We start from the raw sequence: 20,688 nt of genomic DNA on the forward strand, positions 1-20,688 counted from the left end.
AATAAGAAACATGAATTTAATTTATTACAGAACAAGCAAGGAAAGATCTGATCATGCAGTCTTACAGCATTTGCTAGAAATTATATGTTTAAAGGCCTATGAGATGAAAATTTTGACATATGTAAGGAATTCTGACTTCATGCTTTGCTCACTGCACTGCAGATGTTTTTGTTTGTTTGTGTATTTGTTTGCTTTTTGCAACCAAAATGGTGTGATGTTAACCTAGCAGCAAGATGTGGGATCAACTCTGGAAAATGAAACTCTCTTGTTCAAAATAGTGTCGGCAACATCTATAGGCATTTGTATCTGGGGAGGTGTACATCAGGGGCAAGCAGTGAACTTGAATGTACTTAAGTACAATTTGTGGATACTGGGGAGCCTTACACTTATCATTAACTAATTTTAGCCTATTTACTTAATTCTCAAATCAATTTTAACAACATTAAGATATTAGCATATTAGATGCCATATTACAGGTTTTGTAAGAAATATGCCCAATGGAGTAAATCGAGATATAGGAGAATGCTGCACATTTCATAATTTTATACTAAGCAGTCAAGTTTTCATTCTGGTAGGTCATTTGATTCTCTGCAGGTGGCTATGCCTGCCTCTAAAGAGAGAGCCCTGAGTCACATGTTACACAAATGAAATGTGATTATCATTGTGGGTAGCATCGTACGATTTGGAAAAAGTCTTTAGGTCTAATATAAAGATCCTTCAAATAAATCATCCAGCTAAGCTTCTGTGGCCCCAAACTCCTAATTTAAAAATGTTGATAAATGAAGTACCTCTTTAGTTAATAAATGAAGTATCTCTTTAGTTATCCTTTGTCAGCAACATTCATTTTAATGGAAAGTGAGTTTACAGGGTTACATGATTGAACTACTGAGCCAAGTCAGTGTTGGCAAATGATGGGCTAAATTATTGATGTTACACACTAATGAATTCTGATGAGAAATAAAACACAGACATTACGTTTCAAGTGGTTCATAATTATTTTTGTACTTTAAAAGCAATTTTATTCTTTTTTCAAATCATACTGGTTCTGTAAAACAAAAACATAGTTAGTGATTATACTAAAATTATTGAGTTTGTGGCAAAAAAATGCTCTTGCAAGTTTTCAGTTCTGTGAAGATAATGTTATTCACACTAGGTTTCTGATTTCCTTATATACTTCTGGGAAAAGATAATGAAATTAAATGTCTAAATTTTAAAACCAGTGTCTTTAAATAAGATAATCTGCTTTGCAGCCATGGTTAGCATTTCAATAGATGCATTTATAATCTATGATATGTCTATCAGCACATTTACTGGAGCTGTGTTGAAATACCATAATTATTTCAGGTAATGACAAATACGCAGGGACTTCCATGAAGCAGCTTTGTTTTATTAAAAAGTTATCTTCAAATGTGTGATACAGAATGAAGTGTGTACCTATAAAATGATAGACGTTTGACAAAGTCAGGGCCTGGTGGTAATAACTGAAGCAGGCTCATATTCGCTTAAGAAACACAGAGGTCTATACATTCCATAAGGTAATGACAGTGTCCTTTAATATTTCCTCATGACTTAACTGTTCCAGATTTAACTGTGTGGGTCTGTGACCTTCCTTCTTTCTAGTGAAGTGACTCCAACAAAGGCTCAATTTGAAGAGATCTTAGACTGATTTTTAATGAAGAGAGATGAGAGGTAGAAATCATAGTTGACGAGGTGTTAAAAGAGTCATCACTTGCTGGCCATGAATCTGTGGACAAATCCCTCAGCTTTTCTCCATCTCAGTTACCAAACCCCTAAATAGGGCAACAGGTCTTCCTCTCCAATCAGTGAAGGCTGTGATAATTCCCAAATCAGGTATGCATGAAACCGAAACTTGCTTTGTAAATATGAGGTAAGTTTACTTCTTATATTTGCCTGGATTATAGTTCTTTTCAGAGAGGTCGTCAGAACTAGTTTGGAGAATATTTCCTTTACCAACTGAGGGATATGATGTAGGGGAAGGAATGAGGAGATTTTTCAAGTCAAGGTTTGGTCAACATCTGGATTATTTCCCCGTTACGATAGTATGTGAAGATCCTTTCAAAAATGAAAATCCAAAGGTAAAACTTCTCTCATCATGTTGGACTGAGGTAAGAGATGCAGCGCAGTGTACTTTAGTTCCCACTTGGTGTACGCTTTATATGAAATTTTAAAAAGTGAGGCTTGTTTACCTTACCTCTATAACATCTCATTCCCACATGAAAGTTTTCTGAGTCATTTTTCTCCATCTTCATAATTTTCCTCTTTATCAATGATAGACTTGGCACCATTTGTGAATAACAAGTCTACTTCAAATTTTATCTTTTTTGTATTAAAAATTTTTAATCTTAATACTTTCCTCTCATTATAACTGCTCTGTTCATTGTTCTATGATCTTGATACTTTTGGATGAAAAATTATGTGTCCGAGTTAATCTCACATCTAAGCAGCATCATTATATAATGATGATGCTAAGTTGTATGAAAAATACCTACTGGATATGCTCCATTAGTCACTGATTTTCAAACTTAAAGTTCTGTCTTTGAAAAACTCCTCTCCTGTACATTACTGACATGGCTCCTCCACTTGAAAAATGTACTGCCTGTATAAGGTGAATTAAAAAAAAGTAAAAATGCGACTATTATTTTGTTTAAGTACAAGAAAAAAGTCAGAATACATAAAAATGTATATCTTTATATAAACAATCCTGAATAGGCTTATTTTATTTTAAAATAAAAAAGGAATCCATTTTGGTTTTAGCATGTTATTTAATATAATAAAGGGAGTAGATAATTTAATTTAATGGATTTTTTTTTTTTTTTTTTTTTTTTTTTTTTTGCGGTACGTGGGCCTCTCACTGTTGTGACCTCTCCTGCTGTGGAGCACGGGCTCCAGACGTGCAGGCTCAGCGGCCATGGCTCATGGGTCTAGCCGCTCCGTGGCATGTGGGATTTTCCCAGACCGGGGCACAAACCTGTGTCCCCCAAATCGGCAGGCGGACTCCCAACCACTGCGCCACCAGGGAAGCCCAATTTCATGGAATTTAACATGGACAAATACTTAACCTCCTGAATCTACATCACATTGATGTATGTGTGAAACGAATGCATTTCCATTTTGATATCAATATTTAAATTGAGGTTCTCCTTTGTTTATCTTCAAATGGAAGGAAGATAGGTAATGCAATTACTATTGTTGCCCAAAGGCACCAATGGATTATGTCTGAGAGCAACATCCAAATATTTTGAGAGGTGAAAGGGTCAGAAGACCAATACCATATGTAACAAACAAAACCGCAAGAATGAAAGAGTAAAAGGTATGAACTGAGTAAGTGGAAGTCATTTTGAGGGAAACAGGAGTACAGCCTCTAGAGGCAATAAAGTAGCTCTTAGACACACTTAAACCAATCATTTGACAGCCATGTCAACATATGGAAAGAACAATGTTGACTTGGTTACATTAACGGTCAAGAAGAACTTGATTCATTTATTCCACATCTTTATTAGGATGTCCCCAGGTGCTGTCCTAGGTTCTATATGGTAAAGGCTAAGTTTAGGTGCTAATTAAACAATAGAGATATTCCCTAAGTTGGGCCCACTGGAGATCTGGCCCTGATCCTTTTCTGACCTCTTTTTGTACTCTTCTTTACCCCAGCCCTATGATCCATGATACAGCTCCTCTAATTTTACCTGAAGGGAATTATTCAGCTTCATGCCCCTCGAACTGTCAATTTCACTACATGGGGTAATTTATTCTGTTCAAAATAGTTTCACTTTTTTTTATAATTCAGTTTTTGACCCACATGATTAAAACTGTGTGACTTAATTTCCAAATATTGGGGGCATTTTTCAAGTATCTTTTAACGATTGATTTCTAATAACTCCATTGTGATCAGGCAACTTTTTTCTTTACTATTTTGATCCTTTAAAATATTTTAAGACTTGTTTTATAACTCAGTATATGGTCTGTATTTGGAAATGTTACTATGCACTTTAAAACAATGCATATTCCAGCTTTTGTTGAATGGAATGTTCTATAAATGTCAATTAGGTCAAGTTGGTTGATAGCATTGTTCAATTCTTCCATGTTCTTACTGATTTTCTATCTGTACGTTCTGTCAATTCCCGAACGATGAGCACTGAAATCACAAACTATGATTAGGCATCTTTTTACTTCTACTTTAAGTTTTAAGTATTTGCCTTATGTATTTGAAATTTTCTTATTAGATGCATACACATTTATGATTGTTATATGTGGTTGATTCTTTCTCTTAATGAAATGACCTTCTTGATACCTGGTAACGTTTCTAATTGTGAAGTTTAATTTATCTTATATTAATGTAGCCTCTCCAACTGTATTATGCTTGGTGTTGCATTGCATGTCTTTTTCCATCCTTATACTTTTAACCTATAGTGACTTCATATTTAAACTGTATTATTTACAGACAATTATATTTGAGTTTTGTATCTCTATCTAATGTGCTATATCTGTTTTTTAATTAGGGTTTTTAGTCCATTTATATTTAATATAAATTTTAATATGGTTAGAATTAGGTTTATAGACGATATTTTGCTGGATAGAGAATTCTGGGTTCATTTTTTTCTTTCAGCAGTTTAAACACATTCTTCTATGTCTTCTGTTCTCCATAGTTTCTGATAAGATGTTAGAAGTAATTTTTTATTTCCTTTTCTTTGGCTGCTTTCAGATTTTAACTTTATCATTAATTTTTTTTTTACAGTACGCGGGCCTCTCACTGTTGTGGCCTCTCCCATTGTGGAGCACAGGCTCCGGACGCGTAGCCTCAGTGGCCATGGCTCATGGGCCCAGCCGCTCTGTGGCATGTGGGATCTTCCCGAACTGGGGCACGAACCAGTGTCCCCTGCATGGGCAGGCAGACTCTCAACCACTGCGCCACCAGGGAAGCCCTATCATTAATTTTATTTTTAGTTTTCAGACACTGACTACAATGTACTTAGGTATGACTTTTATGCATATATCTTTTGCGGGGTGGTTCTTTGGGATTATTTGGATCTGGAATTGATGTTTTCACCAAAATGACATTATTTTTATACTTTTTATGGTTTACATGCACCTGCCCCACACACTGGTAGCTGATAAGCTAAACTAACACCATGAGAAGAAACACATAAGAAGTACCTGCTGAAATTTTAGCACTTGGTTTGATAAATGAATAGTCAAGAATTATTTACTGAACATTCAATGCATTCCTGGAATATCACACCTAAATTAGTCAGTCTGTTATTTGTGGTCTTGTTTAAGACCTTACTTCTTTCTTGCCTTTCATTGTCTTCCTCTTAGATGATCTAATCTAGTAACAGACACAGAAAATTACCATAGTATGGTGTTTAAGAGCAGGTACTCTGTAGCCAAACTGTGTGGGTTTAAATCCTGTCTCTTCTATTAGCTATGCGATCATGACCAAAATATATAACCTTTGCGTGCTTTTGTTTTCTCTTCCATAAAATGGGGAGACTATGATTGCACTAGGGTCCTTTGAGAATTAAATAAATTAATGTTAACCATATAACTAGTTATTCCCTAATATTTTGCATATCTACTGCTTCATTTCATTGCTGATATCCCCTGTCCTGCATTTTTTTCTCTAATAGTATCAAATTAGTTGTCATTTTCTTGTACACTATGCACTATGCTGTTTTATTCTCACACATTTCTGTTCTAGTCATTTACTCTTTCTATAACAACCTGCCCGCCCTTTGTTGATGTCCTATCACCTTTCAATATTTACTTCAGAAGTTACCCCTTTAGAAAACTGACCTTACAACGCGGAAGACTTGCCTTTCTTCTTGCTGTCATTTACATTTACACAACATATTGTGTCTGCCACCTTTTTGAGATTACAAGCTCTTTGAAGACAAAGATTATATGTTCCACCTTTGGATTTTCAGTTTCTAGCAAAATACCTTTCACATAGTAGGAACCCATCCCCCCCACCAGGTGTCTTGAAATTAACCAGTATTCAACTTAACTATAAATTGCTTAAGGTCAAAGAACATGAGGTATACTGTATGCATTATATTGGTATTCAATAAGTACAGAGTGAAATCAGTGTTTTAATATGTTATTGAAATTTATGGAATTCTAAAAGTATACTTTCATCACAGCTAACAACATTCTCAATGCTGAAAAGCTGAAGGCGTTTCCTCTAAGAGCAGGAATAAGACAAGGATGCCCACTCTTGCCACTTTTTTTTTAAACAACTTTATTGGAGTATAATTGCTTTACAATGGTGTGTTAGTTTCTGCTTTATAACAAAGTGAATCAGTTATACATATACATATGTCCCCATATCTCTTCCCTCTTGTGTCTCCCTCCCTCCCTCCCACCCTCCCTATCCCACCCCTCTAGGTGGTCACAAAGCACCGAGCTGATCTCCCTGTGCTATGTGGCTGCTTCCCACTAGCTATTTTACATTTGGTAGTGTATATATGTCCATGTCACTCTCTCACTTTGTCCCACCTTACCCTTCCCCCTCCCTGTATCCTCAAGTCCATTCTCTAGTAGGTCTGTGTCTTTATTCCTGTCTTGCCCCTAGGTTCTTCAAGACCATTTTTTTTTTAGATTCCATATGTATGTGTTAGCATATGTTATTTGTTTTTCTCTTTCTGACTTACTTCACTCTGTATGACAGACTCTAGGTCCATCCACCTCACTACAAATAACTCAATTTCGTTTCTTTTTATGGCTGAGTAATATTCCATTGTATATATGTGCCACATCTTCTTTATCCATTCGTCTGTTGATGGACAGTTAGGTTGCTTCCATGTCCTGGCTATTGTAAATAGAGCTGCAATGAACATTGTGGTACATGACTCTTTTTGAATTATGGTTTTCTCAGGGTATATGCCCAGTAGTGGGATTGCTGGGTCGTATGGTAGTTCTATTTGTAGTTTTTTAAGGAACCTCCATACTGTTCTCCATAGTGGCTGTATCATTTTACATTCCCACCAACAGTGCAAGAGGGTTACCTTTTCTCCACACCCTCTCCAGCATTTATTGTTTGTAGAGTTTTTGATGATGGCCATTCTCACCACTTTTATTCAACATAGTTTTGGAAGTCCTAGCCACAGCAATCACAGAAGAAAAAGAAATAAAAGGAATCCAAATTGGAAAATAAGAAGTAAAATTTCTCTGTTTGTAGATGACATGACATTATACATAAAAAATTCTAAAGATGACACCAGTAAACTACTAGATCTCATCAATGAATTTGGTAATGTTGCAGGATACAAAATTAATCTACAAAAATCTGTTGTGTGTCTATACACTAACAAGGAAATAGCAGAAAGAGAAATTAAGGAAACAGTCCCATTTACCATAACATCAAAAAGAATAAAATATCTAGGAATAAACCTACCTAAGAAAGCAAAAGTTCTGTACTCTGAAAACTATAAGATGTTGTTGAAAGAAATTGAAGATGACACAAACAGTTGGAAAGATATAGCATGTTCTTGGACTGGAAGAATCAATATTGTTAAAATGACTATACAACCCAAGGCAACTGATAGATTTAATGCAATCCCTATCAAATTATCAATGGCATTTTTCACAGAACTAGAAAAAAATTTTTTTAATTATATGGAAACAAAAAGATCCTTAATAGCCAAAGCAACTTGAGAAAGAAGAATGGAGCTAGAGGAATCAGGCTCCCTGACTTCAGACTATACTACAAAGCTACAGTAATCAAAACAGTATGGTACTCGCACAAAAAGAGACATATAGATCAATGGAGCAAGCTAGAAAGCCCAGAAATAAACCCATGCACCTATGGTGAATTAATGTACAACAAAGAAGAAAAGAATATTCAATGGAGAAAAGTTTCTTCAATAAGTGTTGCTGGGAAAACTGGACAGCCACATGTAATAAATGAAATTAGAACATTCTCTAACACCATATACAAAAATAAACTCAAAATGGATTAAAGACCTAAATGTAAGACCAGATACTATAAAATTCTAAGAAGAAAACACAGGCAGGACACTCTTTGACATAAATCACAACAATATTTTTTTTTGTATCAGCCTCCAAAAGCAAAGGAAACAAAAGCAAAAATAAACAAATGGAATCTAATTAAACGTTTTTGCACAGCAAAGGAAACCATAAACAGAACAAAAAGACAACCTACTGAATGGGAGAAAATATTTGCAAATAATGCGACTGACAAGGGATTAATTTCCAAAATATACAAACAGCTCATACAACAACTCAGTAACAGAAAAACAAACAACCTAATCAAAAAATGGACAGAGGATCTAAATAGACCTTTCTCCAAAGAAGACACGCAGTTGGCCAATAGGCATATGAAAAGATGTTCAACATTGCTAATTATTAGAGAAATGCAAATCAAAGCTATAATGAGGTATACCTACACTGGCCAGAGTGGCCATCATCAAAAAGTCTACGAATAATAAATGCTGGAGAGGGTGTGGAGGAGAAGGAAATCTTCTACACTGTTGGTGGGAATGTAAAATGGTTCAGCCACTATGGAGAACAGTATGGAGGTTCCTTTAAAAACTAAAGAATAGAGTAGCCATATGATCCAGTGATCCCACTTCTGGGCATATATCCAGAGAAAACTGTAATTCAAAAAGATAATGCATCCCAATGTTCATATCAGCACTGTTCACATTAGCCAAGACATGGAAGCAACCTAAATGTCCATCGACAGATGAATGGATAAAGAAGACGTGGTACATATACATGTGGAATATCACTCAGACATTAAAAAGAATGAAATGATTCTATTTGTACCAACATGGATGGACCTGGAGATTATCATACTAAGTGAAGTGAGTCAGACAGAGAAAAACAAATGTCATATGATACACCTCATGTGTGGAATCTAAAAAAATGACACAAATGAATTTATTTACAAAACAGAAATAGATTCACAGACATAGAAATTATGGTTATTAAAGAGGACAGGGTGGGATAAATTAGGAGTTTGGGATTAAAATATACACGCTAGTATATATAAACTAGATAGCCAACAAGGACGTACTGTATAGTACAGGCAACTATACTCAATATGTTGTAATAATCTATAATGGAAAAGAATCTAAAAAAGAATATATATATATATATGTGTGTGTGTGTGTGTGTGTGTGTGTGTGTGTGTATAACTGAATCACCTTGCTGTATACCTGAAACTAACACAACATTGTAAGTCAACTATATTTCAATAAAAATTGAAAAAAAATGGTACACTTTCGACATAGAAAGATAATGAAACAATCCATCCTAAAGATAGGAGTATAGACGAAATGAACTTATAAGTTCTCTTTCACCCACAATTTTCTGGTTCTGAATTGACCTTGGCAACAGGCATTTATTTCTTAGCTATAGTCAGCCTTGGATGAGGGTGGAATGCTGACTTTACATTTAACAGAAGATACTGGGTAAAATGTAGCTCATTTATCTGGGTGTTTTAATTTAGAACATTTAATTCTTTTTTTCATTTTATGTATTTATGCATACTTTAATAATTGAAGCAAGAATCATTAAAATATTTGAAGTTAACCAAGCATTTCTTTTGTTACATTATATGACAAGGTGTGTTGTGTACCTATATGAAGTTTCTCGAATTCCCAAGGGTTTGAAATAATGTCAGACATGGAGTTGAAAGTTCTGAAGGTGGCAAGACTAGAAAGTATAAATGCTTCTGTGATTAATTGCTTTAGGCAAATTTTGGCAAGAAGTTGTTGCCGTTTTGGGATTACCTTACAACAGTATCAGGGGGAGAAAAAAGAAAAAAGTGAGTTAACATTGTAAACTGTTGACTGTGTACCGAGCATATTGCATACATCATCATCCGCTTCTCACAGTGACCCTTGGGTATATGCTGTTTATACCTGTTCCACATCCCAGATGATACCACCAAACAAGAAAACAACGCACTAACCCACCCACCCTGAAACTCAAACTCTGGTATTCAAGCCATTAAGTTGATATTTTCAGTTCAACAAGGAGAGAGATTAAACAAATAAAAATGTTTACCCTTTAAACTATTTTGAGCTATTTATTTCCACAAGTAATAAGGAAAAATGCACTGCTAAAATGCATTTCATACCTCCTCTGTCATTTCATATGCCCCTTCCATATTTTATTTTTCTCCTTAGTACATAGCATCACTATAGCTTTAACTTGTTTACTGTCTTGTTTTCCCCACTGAAATGTAAGTTCATGAGGGTAAGAAATTTTGTCTGTTTTGTTATTATTGTATCTTTTTTCATGAAAACATTTTTATTTTTTGGTAGTCAAATTTAACAATATTTTCTTAATGATTTTATTCCCTCATTTAAGAAGGTCTTTCTTACCTCAATACTATTCAGTAGTCTGTATTTTTAAAAAAAGATATTATAGATTTTTAATCCTTATTCTATAGTTTATATAAACATATAAAATAATCTATTTTACTTTATCCCTTGAGTATTTACTTTTATCTTTCAGATAGCTGGGAAGTGAATAGGCTACCTTCATGATATACAATTTGAAATCCTACATTTATTGTATTCTAAATTCCAAATAATTGTGGGGCATTCCTGGATGCTCTATTTCAGGACATAGCCTTCAGCCTGCTGCCTGTTTTGCAAATGAAATCTTACTGGGACACAGTTCCATCTATTCATATACTATTTTCTAAGGCTGCTTTCCTACTACAAGGCAGAGTTGAGTAATTGCAACAGAGATTGACTGTCCCGCAAAGCTTAAAATATTTACTATTTGACCATTTAAAGAAAAAGTTTACCAACTGCTCTGTTGCATTTTAGAGATGTTTTGATCTGTTCCTGAATCAATGTTATGCTGTTCTAATTTAATTAATATAGCTTCCTGATGTGTTTTGCTCTGCAACGGCATAAATTCCTCAGTCCAGCACCAATATTTCTTTTTAAAAAATGTCAGAGCTTTTCCTGTGGATTTTTATCTTCCAAAGGCATTTAGAATCACTTTCTCAAGCTTCATTGAAAAATCTTGTCTGGATTTTGAGTATGATTGTATTGAATTTGTGGATTTTTCAAATGTGAAATTTAAAAAAAATGGCATGTTCCCAATGTGTATAATCTCCTCATCCATGAAAATGATATATATTTACTTTTATTTAGGTCTTTGCTTATATCTTTTTAGTATTGCTTAGAAGCTTTTCTGCAAAAGGACTGAGCTAACTTTTTGTTAGGTTTATTCTTAGGAACTCTATAATTCAGGCTGCCATTTAAAAGAACGGCCTTTTTGACTATAATGCTTTTCTGGTTGATTCTCCTAGATTTTCTAAGAGAAACACCATATTATCAGACCATAATGATAGTTTTGCCCTTTTCCCACACAGTAACTATACCTCTTATTTATTTTTCTTGACTTACTACGAAGGTTTCAGAGCAGTGATGCACAATAATGACTATAGCCAGGAATCCTTACTTTTGTCCTGATTTTAATAAAATGTTTCCAGTAATTTATCACTTAGTACATTTTATCAAGGGAGTTTTGTTCTAAATTCTTTTGTGACTTTTATTAGAGTAAGTATATGTTGCCTTGATAACTAATGTTTTTCAGCATATATTGAGTAATCATATATAATATTTCTCCTTTAACTTGTCATTATATTAAATTACATTAATATATTTTCTAAAGTTGAATTTCTCTGTGGTTGAATCAAAACTCCCAGGTTTTGTTATGTGATACCCTTTATTTTTAAAAAGTTCAAGGAGATGTGCTAATATTGCCTGTTGTAATTGTAAATTTTGAAATTTTTCTCTGGTTTTCAATCAGTTCTTACTTTATATATTCTGAAGTTATGTTGTCATGTGCATTAAGTTCATGATTGATATGCCTTAATTGGTTATATATTTTATCAATATGAAATATCCATATTTGAGTGTTTTAATTCTTTTTGCTTTCAAGTCTCTCTCTTTTTGAATTAGAACTTCTTATTCTTTTTTTCTGAGCTCTTCATTCCGTTTCTATTTGTCTGAAGTACATATCTTCCAAATGAGATAGATTTTGCTTTTATGACCAATCTGTAAAACTGTTACTTTAAACTGTGTAATGAAACCATTTAGTTATTATGATTACTAATATGTTTGGACTTATTTTGTACATTTTTATACTCTTTCTGTCCTCTTCCCTGCATGTTGAATTATTCAACTTTTTATGGTACTTTCTTTTCTCTAGTAGTTTGGGAGTGACAAATCTTATTTCTAGAACTTCTAGTAGATATTCTTACTACTGACAACTATATTTAAATACTTTCTACTACTATCTAGAGTTAATCAGTAGGGCTTAGCAATTTAATGCTATTCCTCAATCATAATATCTCTAAATGTATTTATTTTAAAAATCCAAATTTCTATCATTTCTTTTGTCTTTAAAAAGATCACATAGCTTCAGAGATTTTCTTTTATATCACATTATTAAGTGATTTTAGATTTTTATCCTGTGTTTTTTCTGGTTTCTTTTCATTTGTACAGTTTTCTTCCAGAAATAGGAAATTTGGGCTGCCCCTATAGGTATTGTGTGTGTGTGTGAGAAATGATTAAATACCTTACCTCTGTGCCATCAAAATTCCTGGCAAAGCTTTTTGTTTATTAACTACTTTTGTTTATTAACTACACAACTGTAGGCACCAAGAGCTGTAGAGAGCCTTTAAGGTTATCACATTCAATCTTAATAAACCAATTCACTTAATAATAACTTCACTCACCAAGTATTTTTGAGTACTTATTATGTTTTGAGAACTATAGTTGGTGCCAGGGAGATAAAGATGAACAAATAAGACATGTTTTCCAACTGAGAAGGCTCACATTCTAGTGGGTGAAGAGGTATAGACACACACAGATGTTGTGTAAGGAGGTCAGGAGAGCATTCCAGGAGGAGCCCTGTCTGAGGAGGTGCTCTCTGGCTGACTCTTAGACCATTTGCTTTCCCTCAACCACTGCAGTAACGTCTGCGTGAGTATCAGCAGTGCACATCTGGACAGCATCACCTGTTAGAAAATGTATTCCTATTGAGCCCAAACCCACCTTCCAAACTCTTCCATCATTGGTCTAGATGTTGCCCTCTAGAGCTCATCAAAATATTCATGTGTTGACCTTCATTTGGTGGTCATTTAGATGTCTGGGACAAAGTCTTTTCCTTCTATAATTAAGCATTCTAAATTTTATATATTTCTTCCTCATCTCTCTTAAATTGCTGCTCTCAAGTAAATCAATATGGCCCTTAAACTATCCTTTCCAAATCCTTTCCAAATAAAATACTGCAGATGTACTCAACTTTTGAAAAAGTGCAATGGGAGTATCATCTTTAACCAGAGAAAACACTTGTGCTTATGCAGGATAAGATCACATTAACATGCTATGGTTGTATCACATTTTTTCACTTAAATGATGAGTTAACGATGAGTCTTTTTTCTAAATAAGATGCCAAAGAGGTATTAAATCTCACAGCATTAAATACATTAAAAATACAAAGAGAAAAATAATGATGTTAAAATGAAATAATAGTACTTACTTTATATGGGCTCGGATGTGAGGTTAGGACTGTCAAATATACTGTACATGGTCAGAGTCAAGAAGTCTTATGTGCTTGCTAGAGCTGGAACGTGGCATTGGTTCTAAGTTTGCAGTAGTTCACTTTGGCTTATATTAAAATTGCTGTGAACTAAAATCCCTACACAGATATTGATATAAATGGCTGCAAAGTTAGATATACTGATTCCTCATTCCAGAATATAGTTCATTTTATTGCTTCCTGCTTGATCATGTAATTCAAAAGCTTATCTGGCCCACCTGGTTTTCTGCCATCTGCAGAGCTGCCAGTTATGCTTTTTGACGGTCTGGCAAGGAATTCTTCCAAGCCCAAGGATGATACAGTCTCCTTTTTCTGCTCAAGGTTTATTTTGAATTGCTTTTTGCTCAATATCAGTTATATACCATTTACTTTTCAGAAGGTTCATCAGATGATTTTCTCATCACATAGTTCACTAATATCTCATGGCATCATTATAATACTACCTTCAATATATAAAACATTAGATTGCCCAAAGTGGACATGCTACTGAATCATAAACATAGAGAGCAATGGCAGCTGGTTTGTTAAGCAATTTTTAGTCATGTTGAGTCAAACTTCTTTAACAGGAAGGTAAGCAATAGTATTGCAGAAAGAGGGAAGAATATAAGCACAGGAGTGGAAGAAGGAGTTGAATAGAAGGTGTAACGATTAGTAGGAATTTTGGAGTGACTGCAGTTGACTGAAGGAACTTGTGTGGAGATGGATGAAGCTGGGAAGGTTAGCAGGAGTTGGGCATTGTGTACCATGTTGGGGGGTTTGGACTTGACTTATCCCAGAGGATTTCACATGTTTCTATAGTTTTATGGCAAGATCCTGAAAATTATATTTTCAAAATTTGATTAAAAGCCAAAATTGAAATCTTCTAAATGGAAGGTCTCTCCAGTAGATAAGAAAAGAATCCACTAGGTTATGCTCCTCAAGTTCCCCAAATACGATCCAGCCTTGCTGCTGTATCTCTAGGTGTTGAGTAGTTGAATTTTCGATACTGTACTATCATTTCTATCCTTTCACTTGAGCTGGTATGTGAAAGCCATAAAAATAAGTAATTTAAAATCAAGTTTGGTAAAGAATTTCTAATGAAAAATTAGAATAAGGACTATTGAAGATTATGGGTTGAGAATTCATTTTACCCATATTCAAATAGTTTCTATTGACGTTTTCAATATTTCAAAATATACCCTAATTCACAAAGAGAATTTATCATTTGAAAGATTTTTAAGAATGTTTACAGTTGGGCAAGAAATATAGGATTTTTCCAAGACAGTCATTAGAACATGAAGTTTACCTTTGAATATTTAAAAGAAAACCATGGGTTACAGCCACTCTAAATTTTAATTTACTAAATGTTAACAAACATTTCTAAGGGAAAAAATATGCTCCTGACTTCTAAAATACTGCAGTTATAGTTTATACTCAAGTCCACATATGAATTTCTATTAAACCTACATATTTTAAGCACTACCTTTTCAAAACTTAAAATTTCTCCTATTATTTAAAATTTTTTTATAATCCATTATCAACAGAATCTTTAAATAAATATACTTTATATACATACTTTATTAAAGTATGTATATAAAGCATACATATAAAGTATTTGTACATATACTTGTTAAAGTGCATATATACTTTTATATGGGATATATATCTACATATCTATATATATATACCCTCAGAAGAAAATAGCAAAAATAGTCACAAGTAAAAATGAAATTTGAAATAGCTTTGGAAGTGCTTTGCAACATCCTTTTTTAAATTGTGGTAAAAGCATCATGATGTGTACATGTAATTAAAATATTTAGAAAAGAATTTGGTTTGCTTAGTTTTAGCATGCATTGCTAATACCACAAGTTAATAAAAATTATGTTTTTTTACAGTGATATTATTTTTGTTTTTTTATAGAAGAGGTAGTTCTTTTTTTTTTGATTGAACGGGTGATGGATGTTTTCCTTTGGGAGGTTATATTTTATACGTATGTAACATTTCAAATAGCAAAATATTCATTTAAAAAATGTAAGTAGTTTTCAAATAATAGTGTTCAAATAGTTAATATGGGTTTCTAAAATAGATTAGAGCCTTAAAATAAGGACAACTGATCCATTAAAAGTTTTTACAGGCACAAATAGTAAAATTTCACACGCATCTGGAACCACTGTTACATTCTCATCCCTAATTGTTCATTTTTTAAATAAAGTCATCTCCAAATCTGCTTGGGAGGATGAGACTCTTGCAAAAACAGAAGGGGAAAGAAAACAGTTAAATAAAATAAACATCAGTGTAATTTTCACTGAAGTAGATTTCACACAAAAGCAACACAAGGCAACTGCTGACAGTATCTTTTAAACAGCCGGATGACATCTGCAAAGCCTGAAGATTGGAAAATATATACTTATATCAAATGTATTTATAAAAACCCGTTCTGAGGTTTTTGAGCAAGAAGTTCAATCTCCCTTTTCCCCCAAAGTATGTATGCATGGCGTATATGCTAACTTACTGAATTCATACTTCATGCAATTCCAGTTTATTAAAGAGGTTAAAAATTTATAAAACTCTGATGGGATATGGTTTTAATGCTTCATCACACTATCCATCATTTGCTTTTCAATCTAGATCAGAATGATCTTTCCCACTTCCCTGCAATCACCTACCTACACAGCTAATATTTTTTGAATACTCTCTTGAGAGTCTATCTGGAACTTGGCCAGCCTCATACGGCTGTAGAGGACCACCAGCTCGAAGTGCTTCTGCCACAACTTGTGTATCCTTCTTTGCAGCTGACAGAACTAAAGGGAAGAGGGAGGGGAAAAAACACAAGTCAGAGTAGGAGAGGAAATTAATGGCAGTGTTCAAGAAGAATGATGGAGGGAAATATAGAAAGCAGTCAGTAGCCCATTCTGCACTGTACGGGCCTGACAGGAATTTCACAGTCTCTTGATTTTTCAGCCCACTCATGTGCATTCATCAGAAACCAGTCACATCTGGCCGCCAGGATGGGGGGTTAATTTTCTCTAAATGCCTCAGCAGTTTTGTTCTAGCTGAGGCAAACTCTGTGACTGCAAAGCTGATGAGTAAAATATTTCTACTTCACCCAGTTTAACTCAAAACCGATAGCCTCGGGACATATTGAACCTTTCTTTAAAAAATAATCTTTCGAAGCTTTTTTGAATGGCACATCAGGTCAAGCCAAAGTTTAAAAATGCAACTTTGAGACTTTGATGGACACCATCGCTTCTTTTTCTCCTCATAAACCCTTACCAGCGTTTGGCAATGTGTGCTTTAGAGCATGACAGAACTAAAGAGAATTAACTTAGCCACCAACTGCTGAGGGAGAACAATAACAGGGAAGAACTTTCCAGCTCGAACTCCCTATTAATCCACCTCCCTCTGACTATGCGACATAGGAATATCTCACTGCACTAAAGTACAGTGGACACAACGCTTAGAAGTGACATTTTAAATATGGAATCTAAACACAGAAAGAAAGATTTCTCCTGTGAGAAATTTCTCTATCTTTTGGAACTTTAATCTAAAACCAACCAAACAAACAAAAAACACAGTAGAATTGTTATCAAGGCAATATACATTTGTACTTCAACAGCTAGCATAGCTGTACCATACGGAATTGTTATAATTAGGTTATTTTCAAAGAAATAAGCTTCATAAAAATTAAAGGAAAAAACCATATTAAAAACTTTTTCCCATAATATATTCTGTTACTGAAACCGCTTTTATTTTTTGGTAATGTGGACAATTGTTTATGTTGATTTCTTTTGAGCTGTATTTTGCAGAATGAAAAGATAAACACCAAAAAAATTCAGATCAAATATTTCTTCATAACAGAATAAAAACATGTCACATTAAAAAGGCTATTTTATGTTCTATTTATTGTTTTGGGTACTGGTTACATTTAAGGGATCCTTTGCAAAACTTCATCAAACACTGCACATGTGACTTGTGAACTTTTCTGTATGCATGTTTCAATAAACAGTTTACTTAAAAGTAACCATTTTAAAAATAGCTACCTGGTGTTGCATGTGAATTGTTTACCATCATTATCTTCATTATGCATTGAAATGAGCAACACATAGGTATCTATGTAAACCCACAGAAAAATAAAGCCTCTGTTCTTGGTTAATTTGTTAACTTAGGATGAAAAAATAACCTTGAAACTATAGATATTTCAGCTTGCTAAATGCCGAAATACATTACCTGAAATTAGTTTACGGGCATTTCAGATAATTTAGGCTAATGAATTAAACAGTAAATCACTTTTTGAAGAGGAAAATCTGTCAATATTTTTTTCTGTAATATTTTAATATTTATTTAAATAAAATATTTTAATAATTTTAATATAATATTAAAATTTTTTCTGCCAGCTCTGACAGCCAATAGGGGGAGGGTGTGCTGTATCTTGACATATTCATTAAGACACTAGAACACTTTACTCAAAGCATTATATTTTTATTACGATATACACAAGTATGACAAAAGACAAATAAGAGGAAGATGAGTTCTAGTAGAATTCCTAAAAGTGAAGATAATTTTTTTTTTTACAAGTGGACGTTCTTCAATGTGTGGAAGGTTTTACAAGTGGGAGCTCATCAACCAAAGTGAATTGGATGATAATATTTCCCACACCCACATCTTAAATGAGGAGAAACTGTTGTATACAGTAAGTCAATTTTATTCACTTTTCTGTGTTCTAGCTTGAGGTAGCCACAAAGGCCTTAAATTAGTCCATATATAAGTGTTAACTGAAGCTACTTAAGTAGAAAAGTTCCTTAGGTATCAACTAAGAAAGAGTAATATCTCAAAAAACTTTAAAAAAAATCTATAGCTAATAAGCCTCTAGAAAAAGATAAACCAGGAAAGAGAATAACTGAAGGCATTCTTAAAGAGAAGAATCAGAATCCAATAAAAGTCATATGTACACGTATATGGATGCACATTAAAGACAATAAGATGATCAACAATATATATGGGGAAATATTTAAGAACCCAGGAGTACAGTTAATTTAAGAGTTGGTCATGAAGACAACTCTCTTAGGAAAGTGGTTATGATAAAAGCCCAATTATAAGACGTCAGGAGACAGTGATCACTCAATAAATACTTATTGATATTAACTCAATAAAGTGAACTGGTAAAATTTTAGTGTCAAAAGTGAAGAAGTGAATAAGACGTTCAGGAACGTATGAATTAATGGAAGAAGAGAAAAATAAACCAAGTAAATGCAAGACATAAAAATATAGAAAGGGAAAATTAAAGAAAGAGAGAGAGAGAGTTATGAGTGGAAAAATCCTTCAACTGGATGCAGAATTTAGGTTGGAACCAAAGTAAATGAAATGGTTTTTGATCTCTTTGACTTCAATTAACCCAGTGTTTCTGGAATGAAACATTCCAATGATTACATTCCTGAAGCATAATCATTTCCTGGAACGATTACATTCCTGCCCTCTCACTCAGATTTTAGGGAAGGTGAGGTGAGATGAGGAAGGAAGTGGTAGAGAAACAAAAAAGGACAGAGAAGACACAAACATACTGGGTGGGATGTTAGAAAGGGCATTCCTTGCCGTGTATTCAGAAGTAAGAATGGAATTGAGAGCCGTTGGAATTGAAACGAACTGGGCTGCTGCTTAGCCCCAGGCAAGTATTTCAAGAATTTTGGAAGAGAATGGAATATTCTCATAGAAATCGAAGGAGGAGCAATGTTAGAGCAGGAGGAGTCATTTTGGAAAAAGATCCCCAACTTCACTGCCCTTGATTTTGTAAACAAAAAGAGGAAGTGAGGATCTTCAACTGTGTCAGGAAAGTGGAATCAGGAAACAGCTGGTATGTAATCTGAGCCATTTAAAATGGCAAAAAGGGAGGAAGAGTTTGCTGACAATGGTTTCTGACTGGTTTGAATTTATAGCACATTTGGTAAGCTTGGCTCTAATACTTGCTTTGTGAGCTCTTTGCTGAAGGAAGCCCAAAGATGGAATTCATTGATACTTCTTTTGAGATAACGATCGCTACGTACGTACTTATTCATGAAGAGGAAAACTAGTCAATGTCCATTTTGACATGGTGTATTGAGATACAGCTGGCGATCTTGTGTCATTGTGAGCATTATATATAATGCACACTTGTGAGCACGGCATACAATATACAATATACGTTTCTACATTTGGTAAAAATACCTTCTGGTTAAATTTGATTAGGCTCTTGAAATTTATTAACATTTTAAAGCTTGATACTCTTTGACAGTAAAACAGAATAAATGAATATTGTCACAAGAATGAGTCTCCATTTTCTTGTTTTAATACACTATATTATATGGATTCTGTTTTTAATCCAAGTTACTTTGCCGACATAAATTCATGACATCTGCTAACTCCTACGTATCACAGAAACCTGGCTTTAATGTTAAATGTTATAATGCATATATTACAACACACAAAACCTCTAATTAAATGGGTTTACATGCATGTAAAAACACAATATGCTAAGAATAAAGTAACACTATTTGATATTCCAGTTACAGGTTTCAAAATAATTAGGACTAGCCATAATCAAGTCAGCACCAAAATATCATCTTATACCATTCTCATGTTCTTAGCATAGAATTAGAAATTTCAAAGCACCACCTTTTCAGGTATTTTCCAGGGCTAGGCTGGAGCATAAAATGTCTTGTTTTCATTATGGAGGCCAAGAGAATAAAGTAAAGCCTTGCTATGCCTAACCCAAAGGGGACAGTTGGGACACACTGTGAAAAGAGTGAAGTAGTGCTGAAGTGTTTGTTATTTAATATCAGAGAAAACAAAATATACATAAGTGTGATTTAAAAAATATGCCCTCAAATTATTTGATAATTCTTCCCTTTAAGAAATTAAGCAGAATTCTCTTCCCTTTGATTATGGGATGGACTTAGTGACTCTCTTGTACTGAACAGAATATGGCAGAAGATAGTGTGCTACTTCCAGGAAACACACGCACACACACACACACACACACACACACACACACACTCAGAGCTGTGGCTTCTGTCCTGGGTTTTCTCTCTCTCTCATCCTGTCAGATCATTTGATCTGGGGAGC

The 20,688-nt window shown here is 34.1% G+C and overlaps 1 protein-coding gene across 1 annotated transcript in view; it reads right to left on the minus strand.

Moving 5' to 3' along the window:
- CCDC178 (coiled-coil domain containing 178) overlaps positions 1–20,688 on the minus strand; it is a gene marked incomplete at both ends in the record, with an annotated part of 393,288 nt that overhangs the window by 20,384 nt on the left and 352,216 nt on the right. The window contains one exon of the mRNA XM_081252141.1: positions 16,264–16,394. Within this exon, the coding sequence (XP_081108267.1) occupies positions 16,264–16,394 (131 nt within the window). The remainder of the gene's footprint in view (positions 1–16,263; positions 16,395–20,688) is intronic.

Source organism: Mesoplodon bidens (genome assembly GCF_964165515.1).
Source record: "Mesoplodon bidens genome assembly, chromosome: 13".
Lineage (NCBI taxonomy): Eukaryota > Metazoa > Chordata > Mammalia > Artiodactyla > Ziphiidae > Mesoplodon > Mesoplodon bidens.